Raw genomic sequence first — 15,958 nt, forward strand, 5'->3', positions numbered from 1 at the left:
CCTTGCCCAGCATCACCAAGCCCCGAGCTCGTGCTTCTGCAAACCAATGAAAACTGCCTGCAGTGCCTACAATACTTCGTCGCTCGTTTCAGTTTCTGTTCACGGCCCAAGCAGCGCACAATGAACACAGGACATTCCGGCGGGGCTGAACAAGAGCCCAGAAGTAATCGACTGCATTTCCTCCCTCGCACCACCCTCCACATTACCAAACTACCCAGCTGAGAATCTCGTGGGCTTGTCTGCCAAAGGCCCAACGCAACGGTATCTACTAACCCGAAAGGTCCCACACGTCCTCACCATCAAGCGGGTCATCCGAATCCGCAATCACTTCCTTCTCCCGAACCTTGCCCTTCTGTTTCTGCGGCTGCGGCTGCGGCTGCCGCAACCCACGTCTTACGGGCGTCAGAGGACCAGCGCCAGCCTTCTAAACCAGCTTGTTGGCCTCATCCTCCGTGCTGTCCCCTCCGGTCCCCGGGCGTGGCAACTCGAAGCTCCGGGCCGCGATCCAATCCTGCACCTCCTTGGCGTGCTCCTTCATCATGCCGTTGAGCGAGCCCGCCGGGCTGTGGAGCACCGTGCCGAAGCGCTTTTTCCTAACCTTGCCTTGCAGCTTGGGGTCCGTCCAGCACGAGTGATCCTTTGATACGTACACCCTCGAGTTTTCCTTATACCACGCTGATAGGCGCTCGTCTGTGTCAGATCGGATGGGTCGCAGTGAGCCCGTGACGAAGTTGACCACACCCGAAACTTTCATCTTGCAGTCTGTGGGTTCGTCCGTATTAGTTGAGTTTCTGGGCAACATGAGTCGTGCAAGGGCTGGGCAGGTATCGCCACCCTTACCTCTATTTAAGAGGAGCATCTTAACTCCAAGATAGGCATAACCGACCCCCATGATGAAGACTTCATCCGCGTTCTCGTACAGCTGTATGTAATTGTCCCAGAGGTAGATCAGCTCCTTGATCTCCGCCTCAAGCTGTTTCTCCTCTACATCGGGTGTATAAGGCATGTTGCCCTAGAAGCGTGTTAGCGTCATCCAGAACAGCGACAAGGTGGGATACTCGTACCGAAGGATTGCGAGGAACGTTGATGTCCATGATGCCGAACTTCTTCGACACTGCCCAGTCGACATACTGTGTGACGCCATCGACCTGCGAGCCCTCGAGGTCAGTACACGGGAGCAATGGTCTATTGAGCTTCATGATCAACCACTTACCACCCAAGCATTGCCGGGTTCCAGTGACTTGGTCAAGGGGTCAGGCTGTGCCATAACCTTAGGTCTGAAGCAATTAGTATTCAGTTTCAAATGCCCCGGGAACGAGAACAGACTCACGGATCGTGAATAATAACCAGGATATGTCTGACCATGTCTATGTCCGGCGTTACCAACACCTGGTTCTCATATGTCCTGAAGAGCGCGTCCCGTTGAATATATAGCGGGCACATGCCATGATTCTGCGAGAAGTTCTGGCGCTGGTAGCCCCTGAGGACCTCGTTCAGCCTCTTCCCATCATTGTGCACGATGTCGGGGACGCTCATGATGCTGCGACGCATGCATTCCCAGTACGGAGCCTGGTACGCCTGGACATAAGACAAGACCTTTGCAGCCTCCTTGCTAATCTTGGGAAGGTTGATCCTTGGCGGCGGTTCGCCCATCAGGGTTCGCGCCACGGCCAGAGCAGAGTTAGATATGGCGTGCAGGTTGTAGCCACCTTCGAGGCAGACAGCCAGTTTCCCGCCGGCGAGAGACATGAGCATGTGTGTCATGTGGGCGTAGCATTGCGGCGTGACGAAACACCCGCCCAGCTCGTCGCCGTCTGCGGCGTCAAAGCCGGCGGAAATGATGACCAAGTCGGGATCGAACTCCTGCGCAATGGGCATGACGATCTTCTGGAACGCTGCCAAGTACTCGCCATCGCCCATACCCTGATCGTGCCATCCAATGTTGACATTCTTCCCGATGCCTGCATCTGCGCCGCACTTGTCCAGCCCGCCATCAGCAATGTTTTCGTTTTCAGGCGGTCCAGGATAGAAATGGCCGTTCTGGTAGACGTGTAGGGAAATGTACAGCACGTTCGGGTTGTCGTAAAAGATGTTCTGAATGCCGTTGCCGTGGTGGACATCCCAGTCGAGGATCAGTATCTTGCGGCAGATATCTGGGTACTCGATCTGGCAGCATCGAGCCGCGATGGGCACGTTGTTGAACATACAGAAACCCATGGGCATGTCATACTCTGCGTGATGTCCAGGTGGGCGAATGATTGCGAAGGCGTTTTTGACGTTGCCAGCAACCACACTCTTGCATGTCTCGATGGCGCCACCGGCAGAAACGAGGGAGGCCTCAAAGGTCATACTGCCGACATAGATAGACTCTCTTCCAAGGTCCATTAACTTGGTGATTTGCCGGAGTTCCTCCGTAGACTTGTGAGACAGGGCTCGAACCCAGGAATAATGCTGCGGCAGGTGCACATTGCATATTTCCGACTCCTGGGCCTCTCGAGCTGGGATCCTCCACATGTACTTTGTGGGATTTGTTCGCAGGACCTCGACGTAGTCAGAATCACTTCCCATGAAGATCAAGCCTGCCTTCTTGAACTTCATCATGATGGCCTCGATGCGCCCGGGGTCTTCCGGATGGTGCGGTTTGGCGCCGAAGTCAGCATTTGCATGCAGTTTCATCCTGTCGTCGTAGCAACATCCTGTGGGTAGTTGCCGCCGTTCCAGACCCATGAGTTCCGCATCCCTTGAGTCCAGCGGCGTCTCCGATCCAGCCCCTTCATCAATGTCGTCTGACGATGTGCTGTTCTGGAAGCCTGCAGAAGGATTGCCAAAGTCTTCAAAGACGAAGGTGGTGGAGTCGTCTTGGTTGTCGACGTCCATGGCAACGTCGTTGTCTGCTTCCTCCATCGTGGTCGTCAGGACCATTGTCCAGGGACGTGGCCCCAAACGACCACCTGCCTCTCAACTGCTCCAGGGCGCAACAAGATCCCAATATTGATCAGACAGTGACCTGAGAGGTGTCAGCGAGGTGCGGTCAAGAGGTGCAGCAAAGATGCCGTGAGATGTGACGGGACGGTTGGGGGGAGGGTGGTCCGTTGAGCGAGCGCGCGCTTTGTCTTGGATATCAAGTCCAGGTAAGGCATGTAGGCAGGTATCTACAGATTCTAGCAAGCGACTCAATTTCTTCCATCTACGACGGAGAGGGACGTGGTGAGTTGTGGCCTCACCAGTCTCACCGGTGAAGCACATGATCGCTTGATCTCTTCACCAGAACGGGACGCCTGCACCTTGGGACCCCCAAACCCACGAGACAGCGATTGCGCTCGCTTGAGACGCTTGAAGTCCCTGATGCCTTCAAATCTGGCTGGAAACATAGAAAATCAGCTTACGGAGCAGCGTGGTGTCGTTTGGCGGAGGCGTCCTGCAACAGGTGTAAGGCTGCTTAAGGAAGGCACAGGGCTATCCACGGGTGCAGTCGATGCGCGTCACCGACTGGCGCCTCGAGCGCGGGGCTGAAACAAATGCTGCCTTGTCCGGCGCGAATTTCAGAGGCCTCTTCCACCGTGGTAGCCCAGTGATACGCTTCAGAGGGGCGCTGCACGCCGCCGTGGTCGATGTAAGTCGGGGTGGTTGTGAGGGATAAGGATGAATTTCCCGACTTGTGACGCGGCTGGTCGCAGTCCCAAAGCCGGCCTGGCCAGCCCACGCTAGGGCCATAACACCACTCACCCAGAGTAGGACCCGGCTGCTCTGCTCACCCACGCTTATGCAGTGATTTGGCTGCAGTCGACTATCTTTGTGTATAAATAGAAAGAACAAATTACATGATGTCCTCTGCTCACTTTTCTCAAGAAAATCCGAACGTTGCGGTCTGCGTCTGGGCCACCTGTGGCTCGGAACTGCCTGCACTGCTCTCAGCGCTCCTTAGCCGTGGCCAAAAGCAGTTGTACATCTAGGCAACAAAGAAATCTCAGACCGCATAATAGAGCACGCATCAACAGATTACGGTGATAGAAATTTGCATCCAAGGGCTCTGTCTCGTCCTAATTTACTTAGTCTTTCCGCGCGCCAACACGTAGGGCAGACGATTTCAACAGCTCTACGGCTCCAGCCGACCTCTGTTCATCACAACGCGAATCCCGAGGTCCGGCTCCTCCTGAGCAGACCAGCTAAGTGCCCTCTGGCCCTCCCGAGACCAATCTCCACGTATCTCCTCGTCCCAGAGATGGAAGTCTAAAATCCCACCGCTACCGCCGTTCTTCACGTCTTTGAAAGCCTTATGGCAACTCGCCGACGGTCTGGCATCATTGTCTTCAACTCGCTCGTCCTTGACAACAGAAAGCGCATGCCCAAGGCTCTGTCGGTCGAGGAGGATGCTTGGGTGAGCGAGGCAGACCTCTCGAACCAACCTATCCCTAGTGTATGTAGACTTGTTGGTAGCGAAACTCAGAATCTCAGCAGGCGACAGCTTGAGAAATGTGTCCACAATTGCGGAATTGACATTCGTGTCGAAGTCCACAAAAGTCGAGTCGCTCCAGCTGAACGCAGCCCGCACAAGGCTCAGCCTGGACGTGCCGAAGCCGATCCGCTCTGCCTCCTCTCTCGAGATGGAATAGTCCTGATTCTGATTAGTATCTGTTCTGAATGTGAATAAGGTAGACCAACAACCTACCATTTCTTTCAACACTGCCTCTGTAGACGGGCATATTTCCCCTCTTACCATGCATTGGGCGGTCTCCCACAGGTCGTCCAGCTCGTGGAGCTCATGGTCCGACAGCAGCCGGAGCCGCTTGCATCGGATGTCTGTGGAACCTTGCTGAGGCACGAAGTTGTTGGGCCGCCGGAGATCACCGTGAAAGAATTGGGCGTAAGACATCCAACGATACAGAGCTGCGCGGAGCCTCTTTGACTCACAAGGATGCAGCTCTCGACAATCCGACGCGGGCTGAAACCGATAGCGAGGAAATAGCTGCTCCCATGCTTTGACGGTCTCAAAGAGGCGGAGAAGTCGCTCGAAATGCTCCTCATCAAGCACAGCAGGCGGGAGTAAGACATGATCATCCTCCCCTGCCTGCAGGCTCTCTCCCTCACAAACCAGTCTGTTCTTGTGGTATATCCTTCGGCGCAAGCAAGGGCCTAGAGGCACATCAATGTCCTCGGGCTTGAAGGTAACGATTTGCAGAGCTTCACCAAATGGGCTCAACTCTGTCTCCAAGATGGATAAGAGAATGTGCCCTCGATTGCCATCATAAATCTCCTTGAACCTCTTGTTGGCTCGGATGAGACTCAACACACTGCGGAAGTCCATAAGCTCAATAATCTTCATAATGAGCTCCACTGGTATTCTCAGGACGCCCGGCTCGAACCGCTCTGCATCGCGCGAGGTGGACAGCTGTGAGCCCCACGGGGATCCGTTGAGAATTTCGAAAGCCATCATACCGACTTCGACCGTGGAACGGCCCTGGAATCCGTTAGCATCGTCATCGCACGCTCAGGGAGTGACACGTACAGTGCCGGCTACTTTTCAGCGACTATTATGGGACAAAGCGCAGCCAGTCTGCTGATTCAACGAGTCTCCTCTGAGAAAGAATTCGCCAGAATAGACTTGCCTCGACCAAGAGCGAGTTGGAAACTGTACTGAATCCAAGATGCGCCCCAGTAGCCGGGGACGTGATGCCAATGGGGCTCACAGGCAAGCGACCCCGACGTTGGGGCTATCAAGCAGGGAGGTCAAGTCTCCAGGCATCATTGCTTCACGCGATATCATCCTCGTGGTGAGCACGTAGAGATGCACGTTGAGCTTAGGGCTGATGAGAATGTGATGGCAGGACCGTGTTGTTGTCCTGACTCTAGCCCGCGGCACTCGAGGTCACAACGCTTGTAGGGCTAACAGCAGGGTTCGTACCTCAGGCGGCTCTTCATTGGCCTGCATGATGACATATCTGGGTATCTAGGCGGTCTACTACCAAGCAACCACACTTCCCCAACATCCCTGGAAGTCTTCCGTACCAAGTACCTAGCAGCCCTGGGTCTGCACATATTGAGCCCTGTGGACCCATCCCTTTTCACATGCAGGTCGCGTGCCCCGATGAGAGGCACGACGCAGACACTTCAACGTGGATATCAATTACAAAAACAATGCTTTTCAAGATTCTAGAATTTTATAGTTTCGAATGAGGTCATTGCAACTCAATAGCAACAAAGTGTCTACCGGGCCTACACTGTCCCTCTTTCAGGGTTGCATTTACAACTTGCCAGTCGTCGGTCCGGGCAGTGCATTGCAGGAAACACTCTATCAGGGTATAGCAAACACGCCCTTTCATTTACCAGATCCCAACGCCATTACCGTGATGGATCCCCTCTAAGAAAAGACGGATTTGGTCGACAAAGCGTCTGTCTTTTTGTTTCCCCCATCCGTCCTCAGGCCAAGCTGGCCCTTCCTGCCCATGCTCTCCGTGGCCTGCTCCGCCCTGATGTTCCGCCGCCCGGCCTTCTTCCTCCTCAGCTCCGAGCGCACCTGGTTAGGCGACACGAACTGCTTGTTCTCGTAGATAATGGGACCTCCGAACGAGCCCTCCTGTATGATGATCGGTGTGCAGACGAAACGAGGGCCGATTTCCACCAGCTTGATGTCGGCGTCTTTACTCCGCCCGCCGAACGCCTTCTTCTTTGACGCCTTCTCCGCTTCCTCAACGTCTTCGCCGTCAGCTGTGGCACCGGTCTTTTCCACCTCGTTGATCTGGTAGTTGCGCACCCAGATCTTGCCATCCGCCACCGTGAATCCCATGACGTGGTCGATGAAGGGCTTGGATTTCCTTGCGCCTTGGGGTACGCCGAATATGTGAGTGAAAAGCTCCTTGATAACCAAAAGGTGGGGGTCCTTCTCGAATGCGGCGTCGAACGACAACACCGGCCGTGAGCCCTTCAGGCAGTTTCCTGTGAAGTGTAGCTCCTCCATGGTGTGCACTAATTCCTCATGTCAGCCTGCGACCAAGTCCAAACCGCCCCCATCCCCTGGTATGGCTGGCCTTACTGTTCTGAACGTGCATCTTGACGGTCGGACCGTTAGGCACCTTGCTCGCCCACAGGTACAAGTCCTGGCCCTTCCGCGCCTCGAAAAAGAGGACATTATTGCAGTTGTACAGCTCCGCCAGCTCGTTGAGTTGGTAAAGCTTGGATTTCGAGTCGAACTTGGCGTCTTTCCGCGCGTGGGGCATCATTGCTGCGAGGTCATTGAGCAGGTGTCGATGTCTGTTGATATAGATTCCCTTGGTCAGTCGGCGTGCATGTCTTGCAAAGGACGCATCTCAGGCGCATTTCCGTCTCACCTGTACGTGACGCCTCTCGACGAGAGAGCCAGGACTCTCTGCTTGTTCTTCCTTGGGCCATGGCTCGAGGACTCGTCATCCTTGGAGCCGTTGGATTTGGAGAGGGACTTGTATACTGTCGCCATTGTCTCGGTGGGGTTCAAAGCCGGTCTGGAAATACGAATCCAAGTCGAGATGTCGATGGCAAGACCAAACTCTCTGTGCCAGGTCGCATTTCGATCTGGCTGCCGGCCAAAATTTCTGGCAGGTGCTTATCGATAAGCAGGGATGGCCTGGCCAGAGCCGGGACCTGGCTTTGTCGAGGTGCCCGTTCTAGCGCGGGGGACCTCCTGTCTGGACCCACCATGGCGGGCAACTTCGATGTCGCAACTTGGCGGTGGGCTGGAGAGGTGGGCCACACACCTCAGCCAAACGGGCGTGTTTCGTGGACCTGATCGTCCCAACATTGTCGAAACCATCGGGGTGTCCGTGACCAAGGCGGAACAACGTTTGCTGGCTCTTTCCACGTGTCAGTGTTCTCACTTCGATGAGGGGGGAGGCCATCTTCGGGGTGCCGTCTGCTAGCTGGCTGCCCAGGTGGTCTAGAGCCGCCTCGAGTCCAGCAGCAACAAAGGACACGAGCACGCGGGGCCTTGGGAGGGTCGGTGCTGTCTCAATATCATTACTTGGGCTTCCCATTCAACTCGGCACCCGCCAGACTACGACAGCGAACTCACAGCCCGCGTACAAGAGGCACAAAGTTACACAGAGAAAACAGCAGTTAAACGAGTAGCATGACTCCCTGATTAAAAAAATCGTCAAAAACCTCCCATTGAGAACCGCAGATCCGTAATCCCATCATCACACCATCGCGTGATGGCTCTCTCCTCCTACCAACATGTTCCCCATAGAATATGTGACGCCATGTATCATCAGTTCGTTTCCATGAGCTAGTTCCGTGAGGGCTCCTCCCGAGTGGTGGCTTAACAGCACTTGCCGGCCTGCTTTGAGCCGTCGTCGGCTGGCTTGCTCAGAGAAATGTTGGTTCCTGCCCCAATGGTGGCCTGAGCACCGTCGCCGCTGTCAAGTGCCTTGCTTGATACGATTCGGTAGATCTCTGTGGGACACGTGGTTAGAGATGATTCAGGAGTGATTCGGGCCAAGGGGGGAGGGAGGAGCGGGGTCAAGTACCGGTCAAGATGTTCTGGAATGCAAGCTCAACGTTGCTGGCATCGAGAGCAGACGTCTCGATGAAAGACAGGTGGTTCTCGCCTATTCAAATAATCAATACTTGAGCCTCTTTGCCTTCGTTCCTCGCACCGCATCGGGCAGCGGGTAGGGCAGACTCACTCGCGAACGCCTTGGCCTCCTCTGTCGGCACAGCCCGTAGATGCCGCAAATCGCTCTTGTTACCCACCAGCATGATGACAATGTTCGCGTCGGCGTGGTCCCGCAGCTCCTTGAGCCACCGCGTGACGTTCTCGTATGTCTGGTGCTTGCTAATATCGTAGACGAGCAGGGCGCCGACGGCGCCTCGGTAGTACGCAGACGTGATGGCGCGGTAGCGTTCTTGGCCGGCGGTGTCCCAGATCTGTGCCTTGATGGTCTTGGAGTCGACCTGGATGGAGCGGGTGGCAAACTCGACGCCGATGGTGGACTTCGAGTCTATGTTGAACTCATTCCGGGTGAAACGACTGAGCAGGTTGGACTTTCCGACGCCAGAGTCTCCAATCAGCACAACTGCGGGAAGGCGGCGTTAGCTTGCATCGCGAGGAGGGGCCGCTGGAGCAGCGGATGCTTGGAGGCGAGCGTTACCCTTGAAAAGAAACTGCAGGGAGATCCAAGGTCAGCACAGAGTCAGGACAGAAGAGGAGGAGCGGTGGAGGTGGAGGACTAACATCGTACTCGTCGTTGGCCATGGTTGCGACAAGCTCGGCTGACGTAGTTCAAAGGCGGGTGCGTCTCAAGCAGCAGTGTTGGGGTGATATGTCGTGGGCGATAGTTGCGAGGGCGTTGCGTCAAGTAATGCGTCAATGGTCAGGGCCGGGCAGTCTCGAAGTTGTGTTTAGTTCAAGTGAAGCCAGCTAGCGACGGGAAAAGGAGGTGTAGATGCAAGGCAGCTGGTTGACAGTGACAGGGACGGTTTAGGTTGGGAGAGATACCCAGCGGTCCACCACACTAAAAATTGAGCCGCAGGCTGGCTGGAAAGGGGCTCGGTACAGTCAAGCGGGGGCCACAGTGCTGTCCTCCCCGTTCGTAGGCTTGCCGGGCCTGCTGGATCTAGGGGTCTGTCCAAGGGTCCTCACGGGTCGCAGAGCAATGAGTATGGTTGAGGATGACTGTACGTGTCACTGTCACCGACCCTTTCCCAGACAAAAGGGAGGGATTGATTGCAAGGCCATTCATTCGGAGTCAAAGCCACCAGTGCTACCTATCTGCGGTCCATCCATACCCCCCCTTGTGTGACTCGGGAAGTCGCCCAACCGCAAGCTGGAAATGTTTCACCATCGCGCTTTCAGCGGCCGGGACAGGTACCTAGGAACCGTGGGGAGCTGCCCTCACCCCTCATTTTCTATGCGATTTGAGCAGACCACACGTCACCTCCGATGTACCCCAGCCACGGGCTGCAACGCCACACCCTGCTGTTTGATAACGGCTCCTGATGATCAACCCGCCCTTCTTGTCGGTGGTTTCTGACAAGAGCAGAGTTTTGCCTCGAGGCCCTGGTCTGACAGTTGAAACGCACCTGTGGCCCAGGCGAAGACCCCCAAAGGTCGCGTGGTCATCAGCAGGGCTGCCTGCCTAGGTCACTCGAAGGAAGCTTTGACTCTATGTTTATCGCCCACCCGCGTGGCTGTGTGTGTCCGACCGAGACTCCGGCCGCGATCTATTGGGGTCGATGACGGCGTCGACTTCTCCAATCATCTATCTGTACTGTTGCGCACCATTAGGAGAGTGACCAAGACAGCGTGCAGCGTGCAGCAGGCAGTCCGTCCGTATGGGGATTGACAGGACGGCTTCCAGGGTAGCTCATCCTGGTCGTGCGCTGGGTAAGGTGAGCCTCGGTTTCTCTGGGGGCTCTGGTACATCCTGGGTAGTCAAAATTGCGCCGTAATATGTGCTGCTGTGGGCTGGCCTGAGAGACTGTCCGCACGCTCAATTGGAAACCCCCATTAGCTTGTTTTCTTTTCTTCCCGTCTTATGTTTTCTGTATTTTCAGCTATATACCGTATCGCCAGGTCTCGCTACCAGTTCCAGGCATGCCTTCCAAGATGTATCTACTTACCGCTCGTAGTACCTGATACCTAGGTAGATACCAAATCAAATCTGAGAGGTCGCAACTGCCTTCCTCGACTGAACATCTCAGATCCCTGCACCATCGACACCCAAACCCAGCTGCTCTTCCCTGCAGCTGCTACACAGCTTCTGCGGCAACTACACGACCACACTTCTACATCGCCCTAGATATCCTGACCGCGCGTGGTTTCTTCATCGGCCTCTTGACATCAGGAATGCACCAGCCATCAGCAGGTTGCACGCGAGCAACCCGACGTGTTTTCTGCGGTCCCCACCCCGCTATCAACACTGGCACCATTTCTCTCAATCGCACACAAGCTCGTTGGCATTAGGGATCAGTCTCGCCAGTGCAACTCGACCCTCTCCTTGCCCTGGTGCCTGTGATCTTGGGGAACATCAATTTTTTTATTCGAAATCGGGTAGGGAGCCAACTCCTCTCCCCGATTGAGTTTTGCAGGCTTGGTGACTGTTCGTCGTCGTGACCCCAAGATTGTAAGTTGTCTTGCTTGGCCGGGCCTCGAAGTGTGAGCCTGAGCCCGCGGCCGGTGCTTTCGTCACACTGACTCTGAAGAAGTTGACTACAGACAACTGTACTCTGACCTGAATTTGACCGCATATGCCTGGCTTGGCGGATCTCTTGCGCCAAAGAAACACGGAAACATGCCTCAACGTCACGATTCCTCCGAAATGGTGGATGATGATTCAGACAGTATCTCACTGACATCTGTTGATGACGAGGTGTATGATCCCGATACAGAATTTGTTGTCGAGGACATTCACTGCGAGCGTGTCGACCCAGCAGATGGCATTCTGAAGTATCTTGTAGAGTGGTCCAACTTCCCACTTGATGAATGTACTTGGGAGCCCGAGTCTGAAATCTCAGAGATCTTGAAACAGTCATGGGAAGAGAAAAAGGCTTCGCAGGATCCTCGCGTGGCTGAGGAATTCGAGCAGAAGTACGAAGAGGCATTCAACAGGGTCATGAATGAGCGGCGCGAAATGCATCGACGAAGGAACGCGAAGCGGAGGAGGCTAGGTCTGGAAGAAACCAAATTCTGCTTCCGGAGACACATCTACGCAGATTCAGACGACGACACTGAAATCGTGAACGGGGCAAACAACGACTCGTACAGCGATTCTGGCGCAGCCGCTGATCCCGATTCTGATTCTGAAGAGGCTCAAGAGGATAGCACGATCGATCACAAAGCTGAGAGCGTTGTGCAAACAAGGAAACCTTCATCTCAAACCAAGACCCAGCCGTCCACTCGGCCCAACAGAATCTTTTCCGTCGACCCGTCAGCAACTCGAGCAAAGTCAGGTGTGGGGAATGAAAGGAACCTGTCGCGCCAGAGACCACCGGCCACAACCCCGACGGGCACTTCCATATTCCCGCCGAAGGCTAGATCTAACTCGAGTGCCTCAAGCCGACAGCGCGACCAGCAACCCACTACAGGTTACCAAGGCTCTGCTCGTAGAGCCAGTACTGGAGCCACGCAAGCCAAATCTGCTCCAATTCGCGCGGGATCATCTGGCAGTGCTTCAGCCAAGCCACCGACGAGCACTTCCACCCTCGCGAAGAAGGGTCTCACTGCTAAGAAGAGTGGGAAAGCGCCAATCGCTGCAACCAACATATTCATTGGCGGGAAGAAACGACAGCCAAGGCAGGACCTCGCAAGTGCAATGGTCGATCCCAACAAAGATCCAAAGTTCTTCAAGTTGCATAGGTTTCGGCGTAAGGCCGAGTTAAGGTCTAGAGATCACGACGATCAGGCACCAGATGTCAGCAAAGTGGCGGGTCAACTATTCAACATTAATCAAATCCCCCCTCCTAGGCAAGCATCGGCACAGAACACCAAACAGTCTGGGGACGGCGATGTTGATGCTGACGGCATGTCTTTCGACCTGGCCGACGAGGTCCGGACGGCTGGTGTTCGCCGAAGTAGCACCTCAGCCAGCGAACCAAAATCCGCGCTCTCAAAGAGAAGCTCATTCGATTTTGATCCCGAACGCTCCAAGAAGAGAGCCAAGACCGTCCGTTTTACTGGGGAGGACGGTGACCCTTTCGTGAGCGAACCGGTGGGTATCGAGGAGCTTCCGGCACCCACAAGTAGAATACGTTCGCCGCCTCCTCCGCCTGGCTCCCCGTCGCCACCGCCTGAACCAAAGACGAAGGTCTCACTCGCTACATATCACTCGAGGATTGTGCAGAATGTTGAAAAGAAAATAATTCTTGCTACCGGAAATCGATCACTCAACGTCACCTTCCACGACATCCCGAAGGACAATTCCCGCGAGACGGGCCAGCAATGGCTGCGGGAATTCTGTGACGCAGACTGCCTTTACTTCGGACATACAGTCCTTGCCGAGTCAATCATTGCGCAGCTGGGCCAACTACGAGGCCAGGATCCCTACAGTCGCCACGCGCATGACATCCTCTGTCATGGAAAAATCACGTCCGTGAATGGCGAGAGTCTGGAGGTTCTCGCTGAGCATTTGCGGGTCAGCCACTCTGGACTTTTCATGTCGCGCGAGAATTACAATCTCGTGATCTACCCAACAAGATGCGACGGATTCCAGATGAGTGCTCTCGGTATAGAATCGCCAAATCCCCCTAGTGTGGCTTTGAAGCACTTCGTCTTCAGGTCATCGCACAACATCTTTCGATTGATGAGACCACCCTCGGCCGTGCCCTCCGAACTGGCACAGGCTGCCGTCGGAAAGGGACAAAAGGCTGTTTTTCGCAGTCTTCTTGGAATGCGGTACGGGAAGCTCGTTGCAGGGCCCCGCGAGAAGAAAGATCACCATTTCTTCCTCGTGTTCCCCGATGCTGCGGTCGACTGGTACAGGTCCATCAGCTGTTGGCTATACACATGCAACCCACATTGCAAGATTTACACAAGTTTTGATCCTGGCAGTTGGTCCGCGTTCTTGGAGAAAGCCAACAGTCAGTGTGGCGTTGTTATGATACACGAGACAGCTGTGGATTTTGTGCGGCGGTTTCCGTCCATTGCTGAAATCCTGCAGACTGACAATAACTACAACTTCTGGCGCTTCTCCGCGACTATGAGTCTGCAGCAAGCACAGTCTTCCGGAGGGTCTGCAACGCGGTTGACTCCGGATGTCTTCTCGCGAATTTTCCCCATGGGCAAAGCCATACTAGTGACCCCGAGCTTCCTTGTGTGCGAGCCCCAGAAAACATTACAGTTTTTTGAATGGTTCTTCGGAAATCAGACCATGTATTCCTCCAACAAGCTCGTGACTGCGTACAACATCGTCGATTTCCTCCGAGATCTGGCGAGCGAGGCAAATCAACTTCAGGCAAGGTTGAAACAACAACGATGGATGTACATGAGTGAACTGGAAGCCGCTGACGAGAGAAATGCTCTTGGACTGAGTGATCAAGATTTGATTGCGAGGGGAAAGGCTTGGACTATGGCCGAAGATTGGCTGTCTGTCAGCATGGAGAGAAATGGTGTCCTTTCCGAGGAGAACCATGTGATCTTCGCTGATAGATGCATCGATCCTAATGATGAGCAGAGCCTTGTCAACTGGTTTGGCTGGTGGTCTTTAGTAAAAGTCGATCAGTACCGCAAGTTCTATGTCCTTGGTTCCGGCCCGGCGGTCAAGCAGACGAGACAGCCTGGGGCCGAACTACTTTCGAGGGCCCGCCGTTCCGTTCCTGTCCCCGTTTACGATCGATCTGTCGTCAATGACCCGAACGAAGCCTTGCGCGCCGTGTTGAAGGAGGACAATGGCCCAGCAGAAGGTGCGCCTGGCGGCGAAGATGGCAAACAGATCGTTGGGGTGCCAACTGTGTCCTTTCAGAGTCAGACATTCGCAAACAACGACCGCAACATTCAATATTTTCTACGTGAGAAAGATGGAGGTGGCTCGGTCAGAATTTACGGATTCCCTGTTTCCTGGGCCGACTTTGACATGGCAGACCACTTTGGAGATCCTACGATGGAATTCACGACGCTCAAGCAATGGTTTGCCTGGCCTTATCCTTGGCTTGGAGACTCACGTCAGTCCTTCAATACGTACATTGCTTTCTTCTACACAATCCAAGAAGATTGGGACCCTAGCAAATTCCCAAGGGGACTCAAGCCGAAACGGCACCCGTGGCTTGCGATATACCGCCCGTGGGAGCCTCATGTCAAATGGGAGAAGTACAAGCACGGCAAAATGGAGCTCATCTTCTGGGATGTCCGTGCAGGAAACGAGCTTGAGGCGAATCACTCGCTTCGGTTATCCGATTTGAATTGGATGCAGCGAGAAGTAGTCAAGTTCGTACAGGCGCATGGGGCAGAGAAGAACCCAGGCTCCAGGGTGGACAGAGTGTGGTTGGGTGGTTTCCGAGCTCACCAGCAGCACCTACGCTCTACGCTGCCGGCCGACATGACGGCAGAGTTCCTCGAGTCCCTGTCCATATTGCAGCAACTTAAGTGGAAGTTGCCATCTTCGGATGGCTTCATGCGGCAGAACGGGTGGCGAGAGGTTTCCCTGGCCGAGACGCCGGTAGGGCCAAGGGCGGGATTGGCCAACGCAAGTGCCTCTAGTCGAGACGGCACAGACGACCAAGACAGCAACGAGTGGGATGAAGACACCCGTATCGTGTTCCACCCACCACGCGGCTCCTCGGTCATTGGGCCCCCGCGATCGTCCAGGTGCACCAACGAGCTCTTCGAACAGGCGCGGTTGGCGCGGTTGCGCAACGGGAAAATCACTTCTATGAGCTTCACCTTCAAGCCGACCATGGAATGGTACGCGGAACTTGTGGCTGAGGGCCGTCAGTATGAGCACATTTATGTGGACCGCTGGGAAAAGGTGTTCGACCAGCTGAGGGTTGGCCAGAAAAAGTCGAAGTAGGCCGGGGCCGCGTCCCGGATGAGCTCCGTGTCTAGTAACCACAGCAGCCCCATGGACATGAGCTCCGGCTAGTTTTTCGGCAAGGTTCAGGCGGTCTACGAGTTCAAGACGGAGGCTTATGGGAGAAGACGTGAGGGGGGAAATACTGGGGCTACGCATGTTGTCAAGTATGGAGGTGAGCCGCATAGCAGTTTGTGGGCAGTCGATTGACTATTATCGCGTCATGACCAGGCGTTGAGGGCTTTGCGATCTGTTTCATTTGACGGGATATGGACGCTGAGGCAATCAGCCATTTTCTCATGTTGGATGAGGAAAACAGGAACATGTGGCTCTTGTCTTTATCGAGAACGAATTTGTACGACTGTCGGATCAGGACGGAAAGGTGGAAAGGAAAAGAAGAAGATGGTGACGCCCCCACCCCCTCGGGTGGTCATGGCATTGAAGTGGTGTGTCTGCCTACCTTTTCGCTAGATAGTCATCAGGTGTAC

General features: G+C 54.8%; 5 protein-coding genes across 5 annotated transcripts; 1 reads left to right on the forward strand and 4 right to left on the reverse strand.

Annotated features, from left to right (window-relative positions):
- Nucleotides 1–424: 424 nt before the first annotated feature.
- INS49_011612 (uncharacterized protein) lies at nucleotides 425–2,904 on the reverse strand (the record flags this gene model as incomplete). Its single annotated transcript, XM_043172325.1, has 5 exons — nucleotides 425–762; nucleotides 841–1,012; nucleotides 1,065–1,148; nucleotides 1,214–1,277; nucleotides 1,331–2,904. 5 exons carry the CDS (start codon nucleotides 2,902–2,904, stop codon nucleotides 425–427), a joined length of 2,232 nt encoding a protein of 743 aa, XP_043024070.1.
- Nucleotides 2,905–4,096: 1,192 nt separating this feature from the next.
- On the reverse strand, nucleotides 4,097–5,929 carry INS49_011613 (uncharacterized protein; the record flags this gene model as incomplete). The annotated part of the gene is made up of 3 exons (XM_043172326.1): nucleotides 4,097–4,615; nucleotides 4,718–5,458; nucleotides 5,903–5,929. 3 exons carry the CDS (start codon nucleotides 5,927–5,929, stop codon nucleotides 4,097–4,099), a joined length of 1,287 nt encoding a protein of 428 aa, XP_043024071.1.
- A 429-nt stretch (nucleotides 5,930–6,358) lies between these two features.
- On the reverse strand, nucleotides 6,359–7,450 carry INS49_011614 (uncharacterized protein; the record flags this gene model as incomplete). Its single annotated transcript, XM_043172327.1, has 3 exons — nucleotides 6,359–6,963; nucleotides 7,031–7,248; nucleotides 7,326–7,450. 3 exons carry the CDS (start codon nucleotides 7,448–7,450, stop codon nucleotides 6,359–6,361), a joined length of 948 nt encoding a protein of 315 aa, XP_043024072.1.
- Nucleotides 7,451–8,287: 837 nt separating this feature from the next.
- On the reverse strand, nucleotides 8,288–9,223 carry INS49_011615 (uncharacterized protein; the record flags this gene model as incomplete). The annotated part of the gene is made up of 5 exons (XM_043172328.1): nucleotides 8,288–8,421; nucleotides 8,496–8,576; nucleotides 8,655–9,044; nucleotides 9,120–9,132; nucleotides 9,203–9,223. 5 exons carry the CDS (start codon nucleotides 9,221–9,223, stop codon nucleotides 8,288–8,290), a joined length of 639 nt encoding a protein of 212 aa, XP_043024073.1.
- Nucleotides 9,224–11,261: 2,038 nt separating this feature from the next.
- INS49_011616 (uncharacterized protein) lies at nucleotides 11,262–15,470 on the forward strand (the record flags this gene model as incomplete). The annotated part of the gene is made up of 1 exon (XM_043172329.1): nucleotides 11,262–15,470. The coding sequence occupies one exon, from the start codon at nucleotides 11,262–11,264 to the stop codon at nucleotides 15,468–15,470; it is 4,209 nt and encodes a 1,402-aa protein (XP_043024074.1).
- Nucleotides 15,471–15,958: the final 488 nt, after the last annotated feature.

Source organism: Diaporthe citri, assembly GCF_014595645.1.
Source record: "Diaporthe citri strain NFHF-8-4 chromosome Unknown scaffold_5, whole genome shotgun sequence".
NCBI classification, from domain to species: domain Eukaryota; kingdom Fungi; phylum Ascomycota; class Sordariomycetes; order Diaporthales; family Diaporthaceae; genus Diaporthe; species Diaporthe citri.